Genomic DNA, 23,302 nt, shown 5'->3' on the forward strand with positions numbered 1-23,302 from the left:
TCTTTGCTCCCTACACACCTTAAAAGATTCCCAGGGGAGTTTAGTTTCCAAAATGGGGTCACTTTTTGGGGATTCCACTATCGGTACCTCAGGGCGTCTTCATATGCGACGTTGCTCCCAAAAATCATTCTGGCGAAATCTGCCCTCAAAAATTTACATTTTGAAATTTCGTCTCCATTTTCCTTTAGTTCTTGTGGAACCAAAATGGGGTCATGTATGGGTGGTTTCTACTATGTAAGCCCCACAAAGTGACTTCATAATTGAACTGGTCCTTAAAAAAGTGGGTTTTGGAAATTTTAAACATTTAAAAATTTCCTTCTAAAATTCAAAGCCTTCTAACGTCCTAAAAAAATAAAATCACATTTACAAAAGGATGCAAATATAAAGTAGACACATTGGAAATGTAAAGTAATAACTAATTCATGAGTTATCACTATCTGCCTTAAAGGCAGAGAAATGTAAATTTAGAAAAATGTGAATTTTTTAAATTTTCTTTTACTAAATTTTGGTTTATCTAATATATAAAGTGTATGTATGTGTGTAAAGTGTATGTATATCCGCTAAAGGAATCCGCACTGTCGCATTTAGGCCTCATGCACATGGCCGTGTTCCGCGGCCGAGAGCGGACTGTGGAAACCCAGCCGCGATTCCTCCTGACAGCATTAGCGCACGGCGTCACCGGTTGCTATGACGCCGTGCGCTTCATGCAGCCGCTCCTGTACAGTAATAGTATTACTGTACAGGAGCGGCTGCATGAAGCGCACGGCGTCATAGCAACCAGTGACGCCGTGCGCTAATGCTGTCAGGAGGAATCCCGGCCGGGTTTCCACGGTCCGCTCTCGGCCGCGGAACACGGCCGTGTGCATGAGGCCTTACAAACGAAATTTGGCACACAGTTACATCACGTGTCCAGGAAGGCCTAAAACCGGACCTCTGGCCACCCTAGGGGCAGGCTGCTGTGGAGGTCACAGTTAAGGGGACGGTCCACTATGGAGGTCAGAGTTAAGGGCCAGATTGCTGTAGAGGACACTGTTAAGGGGACGGGGTGTTGTGGAAATCACTGTTAAGGAGATAGGGTACTGTGAATGTCACTAATAAAGGGGCGGCCGCTGTGGAGGTCACGGTTAAAGGGGAGGGCTGCTGTGGAGGTCTCTGTTAAGAGGGCAGGGAACGGTGGAGGTCACAGTTAAGGGGATGGTCCGCTATGGAGGTCAGTGTTAAGGGGCCGGGTGCTGCAGAGGTCACTGTAAAGGGGGCGGGGTGTTGTAGAGGTCACATTTAAAGTGAACAGAGCTCTGTGGAGGTCACTGTTAAGGGGACGGGTTATTGTGAAAATCACTGTTAATGAGATGGGGTACTGTGGAGATCAATAATAAAGGGACGGCTGCTGTGGAGGTCACTGTTAAAGGGGCGGTGTACGGTAGATATCACAGTTATAGTGAATACTGTTGATATCTTTTAACAACACACACAAACATTAAATGAAATAGATGAAATATACCCTTGTGAAACCGGGTCCTTCTGCTAGTTTAATAAAGGTGAAAAATATTGACTCAAATTTAACACGGTCATGAAGTACAATGTATCACAAGAAAACCACTTTTCTGCCCTTCTTCCTGCACTGCACTCAGGTCCTTCGCGCTGCTGTTTGTTTGCCTGACTGCAGCGGTGATGTACTGAGCATACAGGTCCTGCTGCAGCCAATCGCTGGCCTCAGCGGTGATATCTCAGGCCAGTAATTGGCAGCATGGTGACCTGTGTGCATGTAACATCACTGCAACAGCCAGGAAGATAATGTAATGAACAAGGAAGACTTGAGAGCGCAGTGCTGAAATAAGCAGGGGAGAAAAAGGGTGCGGATCCAATCTTTTGTTATTTTAGACCAATTACATGGGCTGTCCAAGTTTAACTCACACAACCCCTTTAAGCATTGCACTTCATTCTTAGTGCTTGAAACCCTGTAAATGTAATACAATTATCCGTAGCCTCTGTAGTGATAAATTCTGGTGTTTTATATACATGAAAAGATTTACTGTTACTTTTCTTTATTTAACAAGTTCCTAGAAAACTAATTAAATATTAAAAAAACATATTGTAATTATTTTGGTGAAAAAATGCTAGACATATATTTTACATTTATATATTTACAGAATATTTGTTCTGCTGATAACTATTCTCCTAACTCCTAAATCATCATGTAAACTTGGATCGGAGGAACAAGTTTTTTGTGGCCATAGGTAAAAGGGTGATAAGTGGCTGTTATATTGTACCACTTATATCCCTGAGGTACAAAAGATCAAGCATGTTAAATCTAATATGACCCTTCCTAGTAACTCCTCACAGTAGACACTGGGGGACAGTCATGCTTCGCTCATACACCTTAGAGTATTGTTGGCCCCACACTACAATTATGCACACTGGTCTTTACATAATAAGAAAATGACCAATTTGCAACATGGCTTCTACCTTATATTACAAAAAAATGAGCTTATAATTTTCAATGTTGTGCCATTCCTCTATTACTCCTACTAGAAGTTTATGAATGAATTGCCAGTTAAGGGATGGGGGTGACCCTGCCCCTATCCAATCAATGCTGCCAGTGTCAGAGGGTGGAGGGAAACAATTGAGAACACTCAGATGGACCATTACTGCAGACTGCTGGCATTAACTTCAAGTAGGATTAATAGAGAAACGGTATTGAATCATAAAAAATAATAATTCAAGTATTCATCCAAAAAGGCCTTTCTTCTTCACAGTTTTGGCTTTTTTGATATTAGATGACCTTGCCGTTTCTTTTGGAGCTTCAAACCATTCAGGCAGTTTTCTTTTTGGTGTCTGAAAAAACAAAAGAACCAAATTATGGTACACAGCAGAATGACAAATGGGCTTGTTTGGAAATTCTAAATATGTTGGTTTCCTAAACCCTTCAGGACCATACAGCTTTTTGGATTTTTCATCTCACCATTCTTTTTACAGAAAGATGGGGAAAATTGTAGCTTTTACAATTTCAATTTTGAGGTATATATGTAAATTTTTTAGGCAGTCTTTCTTCATTTTCGGTGGGATTTTGGGTCAGTGGCCTTTTTTTTTCCCTAATAAGTAGCATGTAGCCAGGTGTGGCATTTTTTTCCCATAGGTTTCTCTTTAGGACTTATGCGTGAAAAAATGTATGTAAAAATGTTTGCATAAAAAAAAGGCCAGCCTGCCCTCTTCCCCACCCCCTTTTCTCAGGACTCGGGGAAAAGTGGTGCGAGCGGAAAAGTCGCAGAGTTTGCTTTAAAAAAAAACATTGCAACAAAATCTGCAACATATAATTCTTAAGAAACAGCCCCCAAAATGTTTATTTTTCTTTTAAAGATGTATTTGTGTAATTAAATTTTTAAGAATGCTTATATTTTTTCATTCTATAAAGTTCTTTTTATCACAATATACTTAATCTACTGACATACCTCTGTATGCCAGTAAATGGTGCCTGTTTATAGAAATATATAAAATTTACATGAGCAGTCCTATCATCTCAACAAGGGCTTCCCTGAACCCCTATACAGTGTTACGATTAGGCTTGATCGTGCCACTGACATGGTCCTTCCATGCAATTACCCTGCACCACTGTTACAATGTAGAAGGCATGCAGGTAAACACTGAAGAGGATGTTTTGATCCGAGCAATGGGGAGATGCAGCAGCAGCAGTCGTGCAGGGAACCGGAGCGACGCAGGTGCCGAGGAGTAGGTAAGTATAATGTATACAAGGTGCCCGGGCATTGGAGTGGTCATTGTAGGGGTTGGATAACTCCTTTAATGTACTATGACATCATGGTATGGAAAAGGATTAGGCTACAGTGAAAAATGGCCCATTGCAGTATTTATTTTTAACGGCTAAGGCTACTTTCACACTTGCGCTTGATCGGATCCGTTCTGAACGGATCCGATCATATTAATGCAGACGGAGGCTCCGTTCAGTACGGATCCGTCTGCATTAATAACTTAGAAAAATTTCTAAGTGCGCAAGTAGCCTGAGCGGATCCGTTCAGACCTTCAATGTAAAGTCAATGGGGGACGGATCCGCTTGAAGATTGAGCCATATGGTGTCATCTTCAAGCGGATCCGTTCCCATTGACTTACATTGTAAGTCTGGACGGATCCGCACGCCTCCATTCAGACTGCATCAGGGCTGGACGGAAGCGTTCTGCTCCGCTCGTGAGCTCCTTCAAACGGAGCTCACGAGCGGACAGCAGAACGCTCGTGTAAAAGTAGCCTTATAAATAACAGATGTTAAAAAAAAAAAAATGTATATGTCCTATGTTTTCACAGCCGACAGCCATCATACAATTGAAGGGGGTCTTTTTTTTTTTAATGGTGATTTTTCAGAAATGCATCAGTGAATAAACCATGGTAAAAAAAAATAAAACTGACCATTTTTTTTTTTTTCCCTAGTTATGTGAAAGTAGCCTAAAAGGCCAGATCCAGCTTAGGCTCGTTTCATACTTGCACCTGCCGATCCAGCAGGCTTGATTCAGCATTGCTGGAGGCTGCCGAAATGCCGTCTGGTCCTATTAATTATATTGGGGTCTGGTAGTGATCTGGCCGCGATCCTGCAAATATGCAGAAAAACGGCTGGACAAATACAGTTGTGCGCAGTATTTTTTGTCTGGTCAATTCCCGGCATTCTATGATGGAACAGCCTGCTGGCAGTGTGAAACAGGCCTTAGCAATTTTTCTTTTTTGGTATGAGGTATTAAAACAAGTTTAGGAAGATATAAACATGCACAAAAAAAAAATAGATTTCAACATTGATTTTTCTGGAGCAAATTTGGTAATAGAAGCAGTAATATTTTGGTTGCTGGGATCAACACTAGCAATTTCAATAGAACAGATTTAATGCATAGATGGGTGTACGGCGGTACTGTATGGACATGGAGTGCTGTATGGGTGCTAGAGCTGGTAAAATTATACTCATAACTGCTCTATGGAAAATTGTCTGTGTCTTAAAACAACTGTCCAATTTTAGTATTCATCTTCCCAAGGTATTCTTAACCCCTGGCTCAGATCACTGTGATCACTGAAAAACCCAGCAAAGGGGAGTCGCCTTTGGTCATGTCATGGTATGCACGAGGACTATCAAAGTGTTAGCAGAGAAGATCAGAGCTTCCTCGGACCCCGGGTGTGAAGCAGGAACATGCACTAAGAAGCTGTGCTCTTAGTATCGCTCCGGGAACAAGGCAACGCATAAAAAAGACAGTGGGCAGTCTTTAAGGGGTTATAAATGATAAGACATTACCTTATTAGCTGATATGAGCAATAATGAGAATTTTTTTCGGGAATTTTTTTTTTTGCGGTACTTGGTCTACGAATAGAATGTTTTACCTATTCCTGTGTATTCAGGGAAAAGGCTTGAAAATATCAGTGGCGCATAAAACATATGACCCAATTATTCTGCCGCTATCCCCAAGGCACTCCCTAATAAAATGGGGTTCGCATCACTTTGTTTTTATGTGAGGGTGCGTTTATTTTCAAAAAGATCAGAAGCTAGAGCCAGTTGTCTAAGGCCTCATGCACACGACCGTTGTGTGTTTTGCGGTGCGCAAAACACGGATGGCGTCCATGTGCGTTCCACTATTTGCGGAACGACACAGACAGCCATTGATATAACTCCCTATTCTTGTCCGCAAGGACAAGAATAGGACAGGTTATATTTTTAGTTTTTGCGGACCACGGAACGGAACAAATCTTTTGCGGCCCCATTTAAGTGAATGGGTCCGCATCCAAGCTGCAAAAACTGAGGCTCGGATGCGGACCAAAACAACGGTCGTGTGCATAAGGCCTAATGGACAGAAATAGTGCATTGTAATGGTGTTTAATGTCAGTTACCTGAACCTGGGAGTCTGAGAATAATTCCTCAGTGTCTTCATCCAGCACCTGCTGATTCCATGAGGCAAGCTTGATCGGGGCCACAACAGATGTGCAATCTTTCTGCACACTCGATGTGATCTCTTTGGCTGGTTCCTGAATAAAATGTAAAGCATATAGAAGGAAATATTGTGAAAGTAATCACTGATTGAACTATATTGCAGTGGAAAATGGTTCCACAATACTTCTTTTCATACCCAGCATTCTATTTAGTGAATGTGACTGTATAATCTAAAAGGGTTTTCTGGGACTTTTTTATCTTATTTTATTTTTTATTGATGTCCTATCCTTAGGGCAGGGATCTGCATCAGATTTTGGGGGTGCTGGGTGTCGGACCTTTTTTTCGGCAGTTGTTCTCCACTGGAAATACAACGCTCCATCCACTGTGTAGTGGCCAGCGCTGCTCCTGTTCAAGTGAATGGAAGCAGTGCTGCAGTAACCAGCACTGCCCACTACACAGCAGATAGGCGGGGGTACCAGGTCCCTACTGATCTGATATGGATGACCTATTCTAAGGCTAGGCTATCAATATAACGTTTCTGGAAAACCACTTTAAAGAACATCTGCTCTTTTCTGCATTTTTAACCCCTTAACACATAATGCCCTACATGTATGACATTAGAGTGCAGGGGATGTATGAAGCAAGCTCACTCCATACATGGCAGTTGCTGGCTGTATAGTACAGCAGGCAACTGCCTGCAGTCACCAAGACCAGCAATGATGCCTAGCCTGGTCATTTAACCTCTCAGATGCTGTTGTCAATAAGGACTGCGGCATCTTGTGAATTAAGCAGATGGAACTTCCTCTGTCCTACTATGGGGCTACAATCCGTTTTCATGACAGCCTGGGGTATTCTGAAGGTTCCAAGGCCTATAATGGCTATTTGTCTAAAAAGCTGTGGCCAAGGCATGGCTTCATAGGCATAGGTGGAGGAACCAAGCGGTCAGAAGATTGTATGTTCAAGTCACCTAAGGTGACTAAAAGTAACATAACAGGTTTCACTACGTCCGCAAATGTCCAAACTATTGAAATATCAAAATACTTTTCCACTGCGGTGAAATGGAAAAAAATAATTCACGATTCGCCATTTTTTTGGTCACCTTATCCCACCAAAAAAAATAGTCATACACACCCCAAAATGTTAACCTTTACAGTTCGCCTCACAAAAAAGAACATACACCTCTGTACATGGAAATGTAAAAAAGCCTTAGGTGTCAAAAATGGCAAAGAAATTAGTTATTTTCTAAAATTTGGTATCGCATTATGGCACAATAAGGACATCATTTTCAGCACACAGTGAACACCATAAAATCAAAGCAAAAAAAAAAAAAAACGCAAAATGGCAGTGGCCTGATATGTTACCAGCATCCATTGGCTGCTCATTTTATCTCGAAACAATAAAGTGCTGAAGATTTGATATTTGGCGAGTGCCTCTACTTTTCTCTATTATATAGATTGCTAAAGAGGAATCTTCGGACATGTCTGTATTCGTAAATACGTGTGTCCCCTTAAGGCAATTCTGTGCCTTCATTTAACAGTACTTTGAGCAATTGTTTTGTTACACCTCCTGGAAATGTAGAAGTAAATTGATAAATGGGTACTTCACTGGGCAATAGGGTGTCTCCCATCACACACAAGGTTTCCTATACCTTCTATGATCTACTGTATATATCTATATGTATATATCCATTATATAAAGTAATAACCAATAGAATGCAAAAAGGAAAACTTATTTGAGCCTTTAAAGCAAAAACTAGCTGGAACCCCTAAGGTAAAAAGAATGAAAGCTAAGAATTTTTTTTTTATAAATGAGGTCAAAGTCACAGAAACAAAAGAGTTACCCTCCAACTTTTCTGTACTACTTTACTGACGTCCGTTTAAAGCATATGTTCATATAATTTACAACTTACATGCAGAATTAATATAAAATATTGAGCAAAATTGTAAATACAGATGGAAATTACAAAGGTTTTCTGGGAGCAGAATATTGATGATCTATCCTCAAGATAGGTCATCAATACCTGATTAGTGGTCCACCCGACACTGATCAGCTGTTTGAAGAGGCCACGGAGCTCCAGTGAGTGCTGCGGCCTCCTCACAGCTTACCAGGCACAGTGTCATACAGTGTACAGCAGCTATGCTTGGTAATGCAGCTCAGGTCATTTCACTTGAATGGGGCGAAGATGCAAAAAGTCCATTTAACCGATGAACGTGACGTGACTAGCCTAAGAGGAGGCTAGTAGATTTGAATGAAAGGAGTTTTTGAGGAGAAGAATATCGATGACCTATCATCAGGATAGGTCATTAATATCAGATCAGTGGTGGTCCGACTTCAGGCACCCCCGCCAATCAGCTATTTGAAGAGACCATGGTACTCTGGTGTGAACAGTGGCCTCTTCAAACAGCGGATTGGGGGGGTACCTGAAGTCGGACCACCACTGATCTGATATTAATGACCTATCCTGATGATAGGTCATCGATATTCTTCTCCTCAAAAACTCCTTTTATTCAAATCTACTTTTAGTATTTTTTGGCAGTCATTCAAATAGGTGGCTGAAGAGACTGGGCAAGTGCGGAAAACAAAATGTCTCTCCATTTCAGAGTGGGATCCTGTCATGAGGACCCTCCAGAGATGTCCTATTCAGGCACGTGGAAAAGAGTTGCCATTATGAGACTAGCTCTTTAACATTTCAGAACTAATAGTTAACAGAACTAACAGAGACCATCTTACCTCTTTTTCAATCCAAAGATGACTCTTGTCCATAGTAGTTGTAAGCTGTGTGTGCTCTTGTTCCTGTGGCTTGTCCCTTGCTTGCAAAAGTAGACTTTGTGGTTGTTCCTTGGGGAGGCCAAGTGTTTTCTTCTTCAGGTCAACCTTATCCTCTTTTTCAAGCAGAGTGATCACCATCCTTATTAGGTAGATATCAATTTCAGGATCCAATAATGACCTTATGGCTTGAAAACTTGACAGATCTGTAAATATAACATTATTATAAAATCACATGTACTAACACTGGGGGACATTTAGAAAAACTAGAGGAATGCAAAATGCAACTGATCCCCCTTTTCAATTGCACTCACTTTGTTAAATCTCCCCCTGTGTGTTTATCTTGTATAAACACAAAAATATATATATATATTCACTTTGAGGAAAAACTGAGGATACGCATTTTAAGATCTGGTGGTAAACGGAAATCTGTTTTACAGGACGTGCGCTCCTTTAAAGATTGTCTGACATATCAAATTACATCAGTGGGGTGCATGGACAGGGACTTGCATCGATTCCAAGAATGAATGGACCACTGAACAGAACACTCTGCCTCACGGAATCCATCACTATTCTCACAGAATCCATCACATAATTCAATGCCGGCATCATGCATAATACAAGTGTACGGCCTGCCCCGAGGGTTCCTTCTGATGACCATACACTTGTATTATGACGGCATGCAAAACTGAATGCCTCTAAATGCATTCCGTTTGGCAAGCCGGCATTGAATTACGTTAAGGAATCCATTACGTAATTCACTTAAACCCCGAACCCGACAAAAGGCAGGTTCGCTCAACTCTAATCATAACCTCTGCTGACAGATCGCTTTTACATTGTGGTATAGCGTCATGACATCCACGTCACATGATTGCTGCCAACACAGCTCCAATGAAACAACAGAGGCCTCCCAAGCTCATAAGGCCTTCTTCACGGCATTCCCCTGAGAAAATGCATCTACCTTGAAAATAAGGGTTTGGCCTCCACCCTCTTCCCCCAAGCTTCCCAGCCAATTTCCAGATCCTAGTGGTGATACTACATTTGTTCAGTAGTATGTCTAACCTTACTCAGCTGCTACCCATAAGAAAATCATCAGTACAGTGGTTAGTTTGCAGGTGCACAGAGCTCCGACATATTGCTTCCTTGTCCTTGTGTCCTCCACTTGTATTGGGGAAATCCACAATGCTTCTCCTGCACCCCTTTCACACTTATGGAAATCTTACGTTAGTTTATCTGTACAGAATTTCTGCCAAAAGTTTTCTCCTGCTTTTTCTAACTCCTTGAGTCATCTGTCCACTTTTTTCTTTTTAAATGCAAGGTACTGGCAAAGTCAAACAGCCTATATGCATTTAAAAAAAAATATATGCTCTATATAACAATAAATCCTAATTTGCAATTACATTGTTACTTGAGACTTTGCCGCCACTACAGATCTTACAAACTTTTTAGGTTTGTGGATCACCCCCATGTTGTGTCTGGTAGGACACACATTGTTCAATACCATATGGCGTGTATTTTTTTTTTTTAGGGATATCAATTTTCATATGTGGTACCAAGTGATATGTGCTACTTTTAATGTATTTTACTTATTTGCAAAAAAAAATGTAGATTAAAACATAGTAAACAAAAATAGTATTCAAAATTTGTAATCTTAAAAAAAAAAAAAAAAAAAAAAAAAAGAAAAAAAAAGAGCTGTAGCCTCTCCAAACACCTGATTGGCAGGGGTGCAGAGTCGGACCCCCACTGATCAGATATTCATGGCTTATCCTAAAGATGGGGCAACAATATGAAAACCCCTTTAATGATGACCTATCCTTAGGATACGTTATCAATATCAGATTAGCGCTGCAGTAATCGCACACAGTAAACCGAGCTATGTAGTCCAGTGACAAAGCTTGTGCAAACAATTGACTGGCAGGGGTGCGGAAAGTTAGATACCTGCCATTCTTATATTAATGACCTAAGGTTAGGTCATCTATAAGACAGAAGGCTGGGCACAGGAGTCTTAGGAGTTAAAATTACATTTATATTCCCCCTTTCTATGCAATCTAATGCTCCGTTACATTCACTGACCTGCGATCCCTGTGATAATAATTCATGTAGCAGCCGCTGGAAGTAGAAGCACTGTGCGCAGTGAGCCGGCGGCTCCCAGGGAAGCACGGGAGGCAGAAGCATAGCGTCTGGCTGCACAGCCCGTCTTTTCTAATCGGAGACGGGTGGCCCTTAGCAACGCTCTTTTCAAGAGTGCTGCTAAGGGCCATTTCAGACCCAGTTTTCTACGAAAAATAAACGTTTTGGCTAAATAAAGTCTATTGCAAAAATGTTACCCATCTCTTGCACACTTTAGCAAAAAAATAAATAAAAATATGACAGTTATCCTTTAAAAATCACAATTGCCCAATGAACAAGCGTTTGCTTGTTCATCGGGCAATCAGCAGCAGTTTTACTACGAACATTCGTTAGCGATCATTGGCTAAAAAAAAAATGGGCAAGTGTAATACAGCCTTATGTTTTGGAAAACTCCCTTAATTTGTGTATAATTCTTTATGTGGTTTGTCTTTAAAAGTAATCAGTCTTTAAAAAAATATCAGAAATTGTCTGACCTGAGTTGATAGTTGGCCCTTTAATGACCTCTGTAATAGTCTTCTGTATAGCAGGTGTTAAGCCAGCTCGCTGTAAATCGAGGGGGTAACCAGCTTTCAGTGCCTGCCATAAATGCATGCCAACAGCTGTCAAGCTTATGCTTCTGGTATCAGCAATAGTTTGCTGGAAAAAAACAGAAAGAAAACTGTTATAAGATGTGCCTCATTCTTAATGATTATAATTTGTAAGTCCACATTCACTGAATTTTGTCACACGACATTGAAAATCCTGACTGTTGTGTGTGGCAGTGTGTAGTCTCCGGGCTCCAGTAGTCAGAATTTGTAATGTCATGGGACATGTGAATATGTTTCCCACTGTTATTGAAAGATGAAGAGATGACTGCGGCACTCAACGTCTTCAATGTTACTTCAGAATTTAGTCACCAAACAAGCAACGTTTCGACTCATACGAGTCTTTTTCAAGCTTTGTTTGACAAAGCTTGTGAAAGGCCAAGACAGGTGGTTACAAAGAAGCTAGAAGCCAGATGGGGAGGTATGGCTGTCTATCGGGATGTCAAAGTTGGTCATTTACAAATCAGGGAATGGGGAAGCCAGGCAGCAAAGTGATAGTGTAGGGAGACTACAGCCACTCAGGTAAAAAGGATGGAAGACTCAGAGGGTGTGGATGGCAAAAGAACTGGACTGAAGTAGTATTTGTCTATTATTCACACTGCAGTATGTGTACAGCCCTTTTTTTTTTTAATAGTTGAGGGTTATAGAGAGCTAATAAGACAGTCACACTTACCATTGACAAGCACTGTTCCTGAAACAGGGAGTAGGTGACACGAGGCGACTCTGGGAGGGCTATGCAGGCTGAGCCTTTGGAAACAGCCACATTGGTTTGTAAATTTGTACCAGAAATGTTAAGCGAATCTGCCTGAAATGAAGAATGTATAAAGTGTATATGTATGTATGTACAGTGGTCCCTCAAGACACAATGGCCTCAGGATACAATATTTTCAACATACAATTGTCTTTTCTGACCCAAGTTGAAACTAGACTCAACATACAATGTGTCAGACCCAGATCCAGCCAATCAAGGTCACTTCTCTGGTAAAATAATTGTATTAGTTGTTAATTATCAGCTATTCCTGACTGTTATATGTAAGGACTTGCGTTATCTGTCTTAGTTATCTGCTTATTTTTCTTAAATCTTCATTATCTTGGACGACATTTTGGGGCTTTGGAACAGATTACTCAAGTTACAATAGTACGATAGTCGTCCTGGAACCAATTAATATTGTAACTTGAGTGACCACTGTAATATATATATATATATATATATATATATATATATATGAAATGGTTTTACATATTAGAGCAGCTGGTCCTTAGAAGGTCTTAAAAGTAGGTACATTAAAAAATCAGATAAACAAACCTTAAAAGATTTTCAACAAAAATGAAGCCAAAATAGATCATTTGCTTGAAAAACTAAGCATGCCTCATAAATCAATAGCATTTCAATTGGACTGAGGTCTGAACTTTGACTGGGCCTTTGCAACACCTTTGGGGTCATTTATCAAACTGGTGTAAAGTAGAACTGGCTTAGTTGCCCATAGCAGATATCAGAATCCTCATTTCATATTTGACAAGGTGGAATCTGATTGGATGCTATGGGCAACTAAACTAGTTCTACTTTACACCAGTTTGATAAATTACCGCATTTGATTTTTTTTCAGCCATTCAGTTTGCCGGTATTATTGGGATCACTGTTCTGTTGCATGATCCAGTTTCAGACAAGCTTTAGCTGTTGAATAGATGGCCTCACATTTGACTGTAGAATACCTTGGTATATAGAGGAGTTAATGGTCAATTCAATGATTGCAAAGTGCCCAGGTCCCATGGCTGCAAAACAAACCCAAATCATCACACCCCTACACCACCATGCATGGTATGAGGTGAGGTGCTTGTGCTGATATGCTGTGTATGCACTGTTCACTACGGCCAAACATCACACTTTGGTTTCGTCTGTCCAAAGAACATTGGGGCAACTTTACTATCGAAAATGTAACATTTTTTACGCATTTTTGTACCAAAAAACTGGAGTACGTGCTTTGAACCACATTTGCTAACTGTTTACACTGCTCCCAGACGAAGGTCCGCCAAAACGTGCATCGGGGCTGGCACCATCCCAGAGGAGACACATAATGCAGGGCTCAAGACAAAAAAATAAAAAATATCAAGGAGCAATTGGCTCCTAACCTTAAAAAATTTAGTCGCCAAATTTAAAATGCATATAATTACGGTATAATAAATAAAAAAAAACACACGTCTTACCTAGGGTTGTCACGATACCAAAATTTTGACTTGATTTCGATACCATAAAAGAGTATTGCGATACTCGATACCACACAAAAAAAATAAAACACCAAAAAAGCCGCGTGCATTCCATATTTTATGGAATGTCTGCACCACCAATGATTCTGATTTATAATACTGGGGTTGGGGGGGAAGGGGGTGCAGTGCGGTACCTGAGGGGTTAATAGCGGCGGATCGCAGCGTGCAGCCATAGAGGCTGGGTGCCCGGTATGGGATGGGAACCAGGGAACCTGGAAAGCTGCCCAAGACGGAAGTGCCAACACCTGACCCATCAAGGAAACCAGGGCTAAACAAAGGTCCAACCCTTAAAGTAGAAAGGAGAAATAAAACCCCAAAGTGAGGGGGACGTCTTGGCTTCAGAGAAGCCTCAGAAGGACCTCCAGCTTCCATAATAGATACTGGCAATGCAGACTTCCTGTCCTGAATCATAGTGCGGAAGATATCCGCCGAAAAACCCTCTCCACGTTAGAACGGCGGTCTCAATAGCCACGCCGTCATTGAAAAGGTCATGTAAGACTGAACCCCTTGAAAGAAGGACGTCTCTGAGTAGCAGTGACCAAGGGACGTCTCCAGGAGAACGAGGTCGGCGTACCACACACGACGAGTCTGTTTCGGAGCGACTAGGATATGTCTGAATGTCCTCCATCCGGATCTTCCGTAGAACCCTGAGAAGGAGGGGAAGAAACTCCCGCCAAGGAGAATCAGGACCTCCATGGCGGATGCTTCCGGAACTCTGGCTCTGGAGAGAAGGCGGGAAGCCTTTGTGCAGATACCGTTAGCACACCCGGACCAATGGAAGAGTCTCTGAAGGAGGAAGAATGTGGAGGGCGCACAGCCCACCAGTTGGGACCAGATCGTGTCTGGAATGTAAAGGCACCAAACGAATACCCCATGCAACGCAGGTGAGGGAAGGTGGCAACGTAAGGAACTACCAAGGCATACGGGGTGACAATGAACCATGAGCCAGAGGGGGTAAGACAGGATAAGCAATAGGCTAGGTCCAAGCCCATACTCTGTAATAGACCGACACTATACAGAAGTAGCCAAAGATCAAGCGGCCGTGCCCAAAAAAAAAACAACAACAAAAAAAAAAATTCCGCCTGAGAAGGAAGCCAGGCAAGGGAAGTCACACTGCAATGCTAGCCCCATATCCCATCAGAGGAGGGAACACCCGTAGAAGCCACAAATCTGGTGCTAAACAGTCCACCGCCTAGTGAAGGGCTGTGCAGTAAGAACCCAAGCATGTAGGGAAAATAATACAGCTACCACAGTGGTAGCCAGCGCTTGCCCCGGCAATGCAAAAACTGAGGAAGAGGCCCGATACTATCTGTAGAAACCACACTGCCCCAGTTACGTGGAGCTAACCTTAAAAATTCTACCTGGAAGGGCGCTGAACAGGCGCAACTGCCAAGCTAGCTCCAGGGTAGGACCCCTACCAGAGGGGGATGTCCCACTGCAGCAACCATCAACTCGAACATTAGCGAAAAGCTGCACCTGTGGAGGAAAACAAGCTGTAGGAGCTAAATAAGAGTCGCCAGCATAACCACTTTCCCAGAGAATGGGGAGTGGTGGATAGAGAATATGGAGTCCGTAAAAAGAGTCGACCCGCTGGAACGTACTCACTAGGTAAGTGCAACGGAGTATGTATTACGTATTGATGGGGACAATATCAGGACCGACTGGAGCAACAGAGGAGATTGGGGGGGGTCTGTAAGACCCACAAGTGATGCTAGGAACCCCCTGGAAGACAGAGGATGTTATAATCAGGCGCGGAAAAACCAGCACCAAAAGAAGGATGCAACGATGAAAAGCCACCGTATCCACTGGTGGCACCCATATAACACTAGGGTAAGAGTGTCGGGCGCCTGCGAGAACCAACTGTAGCCACGCCCTCTTGGAAATAATTGAAGGCACCTAGAGCCGTAGTGCCGCAGAAGATGCTTAGTCACTCCCCGCTAGTGTATCACTAGCGGAAGGGGGAAATGCGACAGAAGCACGGTGATGTGCAACACTCCACCTATGGAAGGATAGCGCGACAATCTGAACCGTATTCAATGGTAGAGTAATTAGCTACCTAAGGAAGGTGTGAGCATACGGCAAGTACTGGTCAGTGGTAGGGAGAATACCCCACCTTAGAAGGGGGGGCGAATGCCCACAGCGAGAACTAGTCTTGTACCCCGTGGAGTGCAATAGTGCACCTAAGGGGGTAATGCATACAGCACATAATGTAATCAGTGACAATGTCATCGCGCCACCGATGGATCTGCATATAGCAGGTCCCGAACCCCAAGTCATTGTACTTAGTCCACCTATGGCAGGGGACAATGTATAAGGCAGGCACTGTATCCTGAAGTAGTGCAGTTACACCACCAAGGAAGTGGGTAATGCATACGACAGTACTGCTGGACACCTAGACGCAATCTCTGGAAGATTGCTTCAGAATCAGAGATTCTCCCCTCTTCCTGGACGGACCCGCCCCAGTGAGGGAGGGTGTGTCTGAGCATGATTTAGGGAGGAAGAGTAGGGGAGCGGAAATATTCGAGGAGAAAATTGTCGTGCTGCGGTTCGCTTGCGCGTAGAGCTACCCTTCAGAATCTCGCCCCTGGCAGTTGTGGACTGCGCAGGCTGGGACTTAACCAAAACACCCGAGGATGGAACGGAGACTCCCAGTGGTCTCTCCACCGGATTGCGAAGGCCGTGCATTATCAACTAAAGAACCCCGGAGTGTGGATGGGAGATTCCAGCGGACCCCACTGGATTGTGCAGGTGGAGAATTATTAACCAACAACCAGGAGGGTGGATTGGGAATCCCAGAGGTCCTCCACTGTATGGCGCAAGTGGAGAATTTATCGACCAAACGGCCCCGTAGGACAGATTGCAGAGATCCTTCACTGAGTTGCGCAGGTGGAGAATAATCAACCAAAACGGCCCTGTAGGACGGATTGGGATCCTGCAGAGATCCTTCACTGAGTTGCGCAGGTGGAGAATAATCAACCAAACGGCCCCGGAGGACGGATTGGGATCTTGCGGTGGTCCGTCACTGGATTTAGCAGGTGGAGAATCATCATTCAAAACGGCCCTGTAGGACGGATTGGGATCCTGCAGAGATCCTTCACTGAGTTGCGCAGGTGGAGAATAATCAACCAAACGGCCCCGGAGGACGGATTGGGATCTTGCGGTGGTCCGTCACTGGATTTAGCAGGTGGAGAATCATCAACCAAACGGCCCCGGAGGACAGATTGGGATCCTGCAGTGGTCCCTCATTGGATAGTGCAGGTGGAGAATCATCATTCAAAACGGCCCTGTAGGACAGATTGGGATCCTGCAGAGATCCTTCACCGAGTTGCGCAGGTGGAGAATAATCAACCAAACGGCCCCGGAAGACGGATTGGGATCCTGCAGTTGTCCTTCACTGGACTGCGCAGGTGGACAATCATCAACCAAACGGCCCAGGAGGACGGATTGGGATCCTGCAGCGTTCCGTCACTGGATTGCGCAGGTGGAGAATCATCAACTAAACGGCCCCGGAGGACGGATTGGGAACTACGCGAGTGTGGCTGAGGAGGGGAACCCATATGGACGGACATGTCCTTTATTTTTTTGGGATAAAACTAGGAAGCCGGCCTCAATGACAAGAGGCAGGAAGGGGTTAAATCCTCCACTCATGTACAGTGTACTTAGGGGAAGGGCCCCAGATAAGAGATTGCCGCCGCCGCCGCCTCCCCCCCCAATGCTGCATCGGCCGTGTCACAGACCGGCCGGACTGAATGGGGGCGTCACTCCGCCGGCCGGGCCGTTGATAGCGGGGGTCAGAGAAGGCGCGGGCCGGAGCACCGATGTGGTGCACGGCCGATCGCGCTGCAGTTAACCCCTTCCGGAGCGGCGCGACTGCGTCAGCTCCAAGGGGTGTAAATGTGGGATGTGTCGGGGAGCGGAGTCTCCTCCGCATGTGTGAACGTCTGCCCTGCTGGCCACGATATTCTTTGAGCAGGGCGGCAAAAATCGCGGCCGGAGCACTGAGGCGGTGCCGGCCGAACACAGGGTGGTTAACCCCCTCAGGAGCGATGCGCCCGGCATCCGCTCCCGAAGGAGTGGAGAAGGGTAAATGCCGCCTTTTCGTGAGCAGAAGCTGCGGTGGTCCGTCACTGGATTTGAATTAGCACTAGTGAGTTACATAGTCCACCTAATTGGCGCCAGTAATGCATATATTAATGCACTTATTAACCCCCTATGTCCTCCACTCAATCAATCAAACGGCCTGTGCCGGAGGGGAATGCTTCAGGGGTGCTGGGCTATGCTGAAGCCCAGTCTGGTTGCAGACTATTGCCACCAAGAGGGAGGGGGGACCAACTCAGAGGGTTAAATACTCACCTAGTCCCGTGTACTCACCTCTCTTCTCTTTCCTGCCGCCATTTCACCCCTCCTCTGGTCTAGCAGGGTCACCCCTTCAGCTACTGGCAACGTAGTGGCAGGACGCTGGAAAAGGGGGCTTGGATGGGTAACCCCTTGGCTGGCGGGATGCAGGTGAGCGAGGCTGCCCTGGTCCACCTGGTCTTCTGTGGGGGAGGCAGCAGTGCGGGTGACCGGCACTGGCGCAACTCAACCCCGGGAGAACAGGGAGGCGAGGCGTCCACTGTTGTCCCATCTGAAAAAGAAGGAAAAAAAAAAAACTAAAATAAAAAATCTTCAGGAGATCCCTGCAGAGGGAGGTTTTGCCTCCTATTGACACTAGAAAAAACTGAAGCTCTCTCTCCAGGCTGGAGAGGGTATAGCTGCCAGGGGAGGAGCTAACAGCTTTTACTAGTGTCAACGCCTCCTAGAGGACATAGCTATACCCCTGGTCTCTGTGTCCCCCAATGAATATGGGCGAGAAAAAAATTTAATTTCATGTTGTAAAATGCAACAGAATGGGAACAATACCACGAGAGCTAACCCCAGTAGATTTCTTTTCTGTTTTGATCAGAGGAGACAGTATTAATATTACTGAAGTGCTAGTAGGAGATGTTGTGAACACCAAATTGACATTTATCACACTACATACTATTAATTTTAATGGTATGTAACGAGCTGTCAATTTAACACTGGCTACATCTTGAAGATACTGCATTTCCAGAAGTGGAGCAAGGAGGAGTACTATAAATGTTCCTTATACTATGCCAACTTTCTAAAACTCTGTAAAGCAGGCATGCTCAACCTGCGGACCTCCAGTTGTTGCAAAACTACAACTCCCAGCATGCCCAAACAGCCTACAAATAGCCTACAGCAGGGCATTGTGGTAGTTGTAGTTTTACAACAGCTGGAGGGCCTCAGGTTGAGCATGCCTGCTCTAAAGAATCACACAGCCTGCAGCAAAAGAAATAAAGGATCTGCCAAGCTGAATATTGGGAGACTGAAGGTAAATGAGTTAGACTAGTTTCACACTAGCGTTCGGCTGTCCGCTCGTGAGCTCCGTTTGAAGGGGCTCACAAGCGGAGCCGAACGCTTCCGTCCAGCCCTGATGCAGTCTGAATGGATGCGGATCCTTTCAGACTTATAATGGAAGTCAATGGGGACGGATCCGCTTGAAGATGACACCATATGGCTCAATCTTCAAGCGGATCCGTCCCCCATTGACTTTACATTGAAAGTCTGAACGGATCCGCTCAGGCTACTTTCACACTTAGAAATTTTTCTAAGTTATTAATGCAGACGGATCCGTACTGAACGGAGCCTCCGTCTGCATTAATATGATCGGATCCGTTCAGAACGGATCCGATCGAACGCTAGTGTGAAAGTAGCCTTATGTGGCATGTACATTAGTTCTCTTTCCATAAGAAAAGAAAGCTGAGCTTTGTTATGTGTCAAAATGACAGACGTAATCTGCCTGCTAGTAAATGTTATCTGAAATGAGAAGCACTATACCCAGCAGAAAACCTCAAACTATAAATGTACAATACCTTCAAACTGTTGGTGAGGCAGAATTCTTTCACAACCTCCACAAGGGGTGCTAGCATATTAGCTTTTGCTTCTGATACCCCATCAAGTTTTTTCATATTTTCAACTGTAGTTGGCCTGCAAATGTGTATAGGAACAGCATGATACAAAGTCAATAATAGTGTGTATACACATACATACACACATTTATATCTATTTCACTTTTTCCTGTTTCAACCTTGTGCTAAAATAAAATTGAAATGTTTTCTAATTTAATGATAAGGGAAAACTAAAATATTGCATTGGCATAAGTATTTAGACACTTTCCACAGGACTTAGTTGAAGCATATTTGGCAGCGATTACAGCCTATAGTCTTCTTCGGTATGACGCCACGAGGTTTGCACACTTGGACTTTGGGGATCTTCTCTTAAAGGGAACCTGTCCCCGGGATTTTGTGTATAGAGCAGAGGACATAGATTGCTAGATGGCCGCTAGCACATCCGCAATACCCAGTCCCCATAGCTCTGTGTGCATCTCAAAGATGATCAAGAGAAATAGAGCTAAATTTCAAGTGTCAAAGAAAAAGGTCTCAATACTTATGTCCATGTGAAATTCTAGTTTTCCCCTTTTCATAAACTTGCAAACATTTCTAAAATTCTGTTTTCACTTTGTCATTATGGAGTATTGAATGCAGACTGATGGGGGAAATCTAGATTTTTTTTTTTAAATTTTGCTACAAAACTGCAACATAACAAAATATCAAAAAAAAGCTAAGGGGTGTAAATACTTTCTGAATGCAAAGTTTATATACACTCCTCAACATTGAAATTGCAACACCAAAGCCATAAAGTTATGCAAATCGTGGAATTAGCATGTATTACTAAGATCTGCAGAGAATAAAAATTTCAAGCACTTCGCTCCAATCTGTGACATATGGCATGTGACAAGGGCATAAAAGAAACCTTCAAATTAAGGATCCATTCACACGTCCATAAATGGGTCAGCATCTGTTCTGCAAATTGCGGAACGGATGCGGAGCCATTCATTCTATATGGGGACAGAATGGATGCGGAGAGCACATAGTGAGCGCACCCCTGATCTTCCGGTCCGTGGTTCCAGAAAAAAATAGAACATGTCCTATTCTTGTCCGCAATTGCGGACAAGAATAGGCAGTTCTATGGGTGTGCCGGCTGGGTGTATTGCGGATCTGCAATGCACTACGGATGTCTGGATGGACCCTAAGGGCTGTTTCACACGAGCGGATGCCGTGCGTGGCATCTGCTCCGTGAAAGAGTCCCGAGACCCGATGCAGACTGCAGAGGCACGGAGCATTATCAGTTATGTTAATGCTCCGTGCCTCTGCAGTCTGCATCGGGTCTTGGCACTCTTTCATGGAGCGGATGCCACGCACGGCATCCGCTCGTGTAAAACAGCCCTAAGGCTACATGCACACAGACAAACGGGCATGCGACTGCATTTTTTTTTTTTACAGCTGTCACACAGCTGTTTTCAGAACCATTGCAGTCTATAGAGCTATTCATGGCCAGACGGACGCCACTGAAATCAATGAGCCCATATTTAATTGCTGTGTAGACAGGAGTGCACTCGCCTAATGGCCATTAAAAAAACGGGTTAAAATTACTTTTAGGGGTTTAAAAAACAAAAAAGCATCCCAACCCCTTGACAGTGACCTCCACAAGGGCTTCCCCCCTTAACAGTGACCTCTACAGCACCCCTACTTTTAACAGTGACCTCAATAGGGGACAGTCCCCTTAACTGTGACCTCCACAGTACCCCGCTCCCTTAACAGTGACCTCAACAGCAGCTGCCCCTTTAATAGTGACCTCCACAGTGCCCGCCCCTTTAACAGTGACCTCTACAGTGGCCTGGTAATCGCCCAATTGAATTACTTTTCTTACGGGGCATTATTGTCTTTAATTGCCAGTATATATAACCCCACAGAATTAGCATACCTTTACGGTCATGTGAGTTACATCAGCCTCTACAACAACGTTGGCTATGCGTCACAATCCAAATGATATTAACCCAAACATAAGCTGCCTATTACTAAGAATGTCCTTTGTCTCCCATAGGAACACAATCTGTGGCTTACTGCCACAACAGCAACAGACAATGGCTCCTGTAGTTTGGTGGTTAGGTTACTAAGCGTATTTTTGGTCAAATAACTGGAAAGTGCGGGGTGAAACTTTCTAATCAAAACATAGTCTATGACGTTTCCCGAGTCACAGGGAAAATTTTGTGATTGTAAATACGACGGCGCGGATTCCTTTAGCGGACATATACACACACTCAGCTTTACATATTAGATATACACACACACACTAACTTGAATGTGCTGACACTCCCTCTGAACTGGAAGGACCTGACGCTACCAGCATCACAATGTCACATGCGACGTCATGACGCTGGGCGTGTCAGGTACTTCCAGTGCTGAGCAAGTGTCAATGCGTTCAAGTGGATGAGGAGAGTTATTTTTTTATGCATCCAGAAAAATTTGTGAAAAATGTATACTGGGGGCATTTAATATACAGGGTGCCAAAGCTGGAAGCATTTCATACAAAAGGTGGCACTATTGGGGGGTATTGTAGACTGGGGAACAATATTGGGGGGAATTTATATACAGAAGGCACTATTGGGGGGATTTTACATACAGGGTAGTAATGTGTGGGTCCGTATGTATGTATGTATGTATGTATGTATGTATGTATGTATTATGTATATATATATATATACACACACACTGGGGCTACTATGGGAGGCATTATAGGGGGCCAGTAAAGATACTGAGGACACTGTGGGTGTACTGAGGGCACTGCAGGTGTTGGCATGAAAAAAAAAAAAAAGAAAAAAAAAAAAAAAAAAATCAATGAAATTCATCTGATTTATGAAAAAAAGAGTGCAAAATGGCCATTAACCTCTTAGTGACCACCGATACGTGTTTTTACGGCGGTCACTAAGGGTCCTTAGGCTACTTTCACACTCTGGTTTGGTGCAGACAGATCCATTCAGATAATATAGCTCTTGGAAAGCAACCATAAAAAAAGGGAAGAAAAACGCTTGGTCAGTAAGGCCCAAAACAGGCTGCTCACTAAGGGGTTAAAAACTGACAAACTGCCAGAAAATGGATACACACATGGATACATGGCCATGAAAAACTGACAGTATGTCCTTTTTTCCCCACTGTCATGTGCATGTAGCCTAAGTTTTGTGGGATAATTGTGTGATCCCTCTTGTTTGTCGACGCTCCAGTTGTCGGTGAGAGGGACAGCATCGTTGAACAGAGTGACCTCGGTTTATAACTCCCGGCAGATCACTTCGCGCGTAGACCGAGATGTCGGCACTGTATGGTTGGGAAAACAACAATGAATGTGTCTACACAAACTATCAGAACACGTTTGCACAACATTTGGTTATGAGCTAGATGTCCAGCTACAGGTGTTTCATTGCCTTCATGCTCTCAAAATCTATCATGATGCACAGCAAGGCAGCTAAGGGCTCTTTCACACTTGTGTTCTTTTCTTCCGGCATAGATTTCCGTCGTCGAGGCTCTATGCCGGAAGAATCCTGATCAGGATTATCCCCATGCATTCTGAATGGAGAGAAATCCGTTCAGGATGCATCAGGATGTCTTCAGTTCAGGACCGGAACGTTCTTTGGCCGGAGAAAATACTGCAGCATGCTGCGCTTTTTGCTCCGGCCAAAAATCCTGAACACTTGCCGCAAGGCCGGATC

General features: G+C 43.8%; 1 protein-coding gene across 1 annotated transcript in view; it reads right to left on the reverse strand.

Annotated features, from left to right (window-relative positions):
- Positions 1 to 1,517: 1,517 nt before the first annotated feature.
- WRN (WRN RecQ like helicase) overlaps positions 1,518 to 23,302 on the reverse strand; it is a 187,958-nt gene continuing 166,173 nt past the window's right edge. Inside the window, 6 exon segments of the mRNA XM_044278366.1 lie at positions 1,518 to 2,835; positions 5,869 to 6,003; positions 8,639 to 8,880; positions 11,278 to 11,440; positions 12,062 to 12,193; positions 19,572 to 19,686. Coding sequence (XP_044134301.1) covers positions 2,728 to 2,835; positions 5,869 to 6,003; positions 8,639 to 8,880; positions 11,278 to 11,440; positions 12,062 to 12,193; positions 19,572 to 19,686 — 895 coding nt within the window. The 3' untranslated portion in view covers positions 1,518 to 2,727.

This window comes from Bufo gargarizans, chromosome 1 (assembly GCF_014858855.1).
Source record: "Bufo gargarizans isolate SCDJY-AF-19 chromosome 1, ASM1485885v1, whole genome shotgun sequence".
Lineage (NCBI taxonomy): Eukaryota > Metazoa > Chordata > Amphibia > Anura > Bufonidae > Bufo > Bufo gargarizans.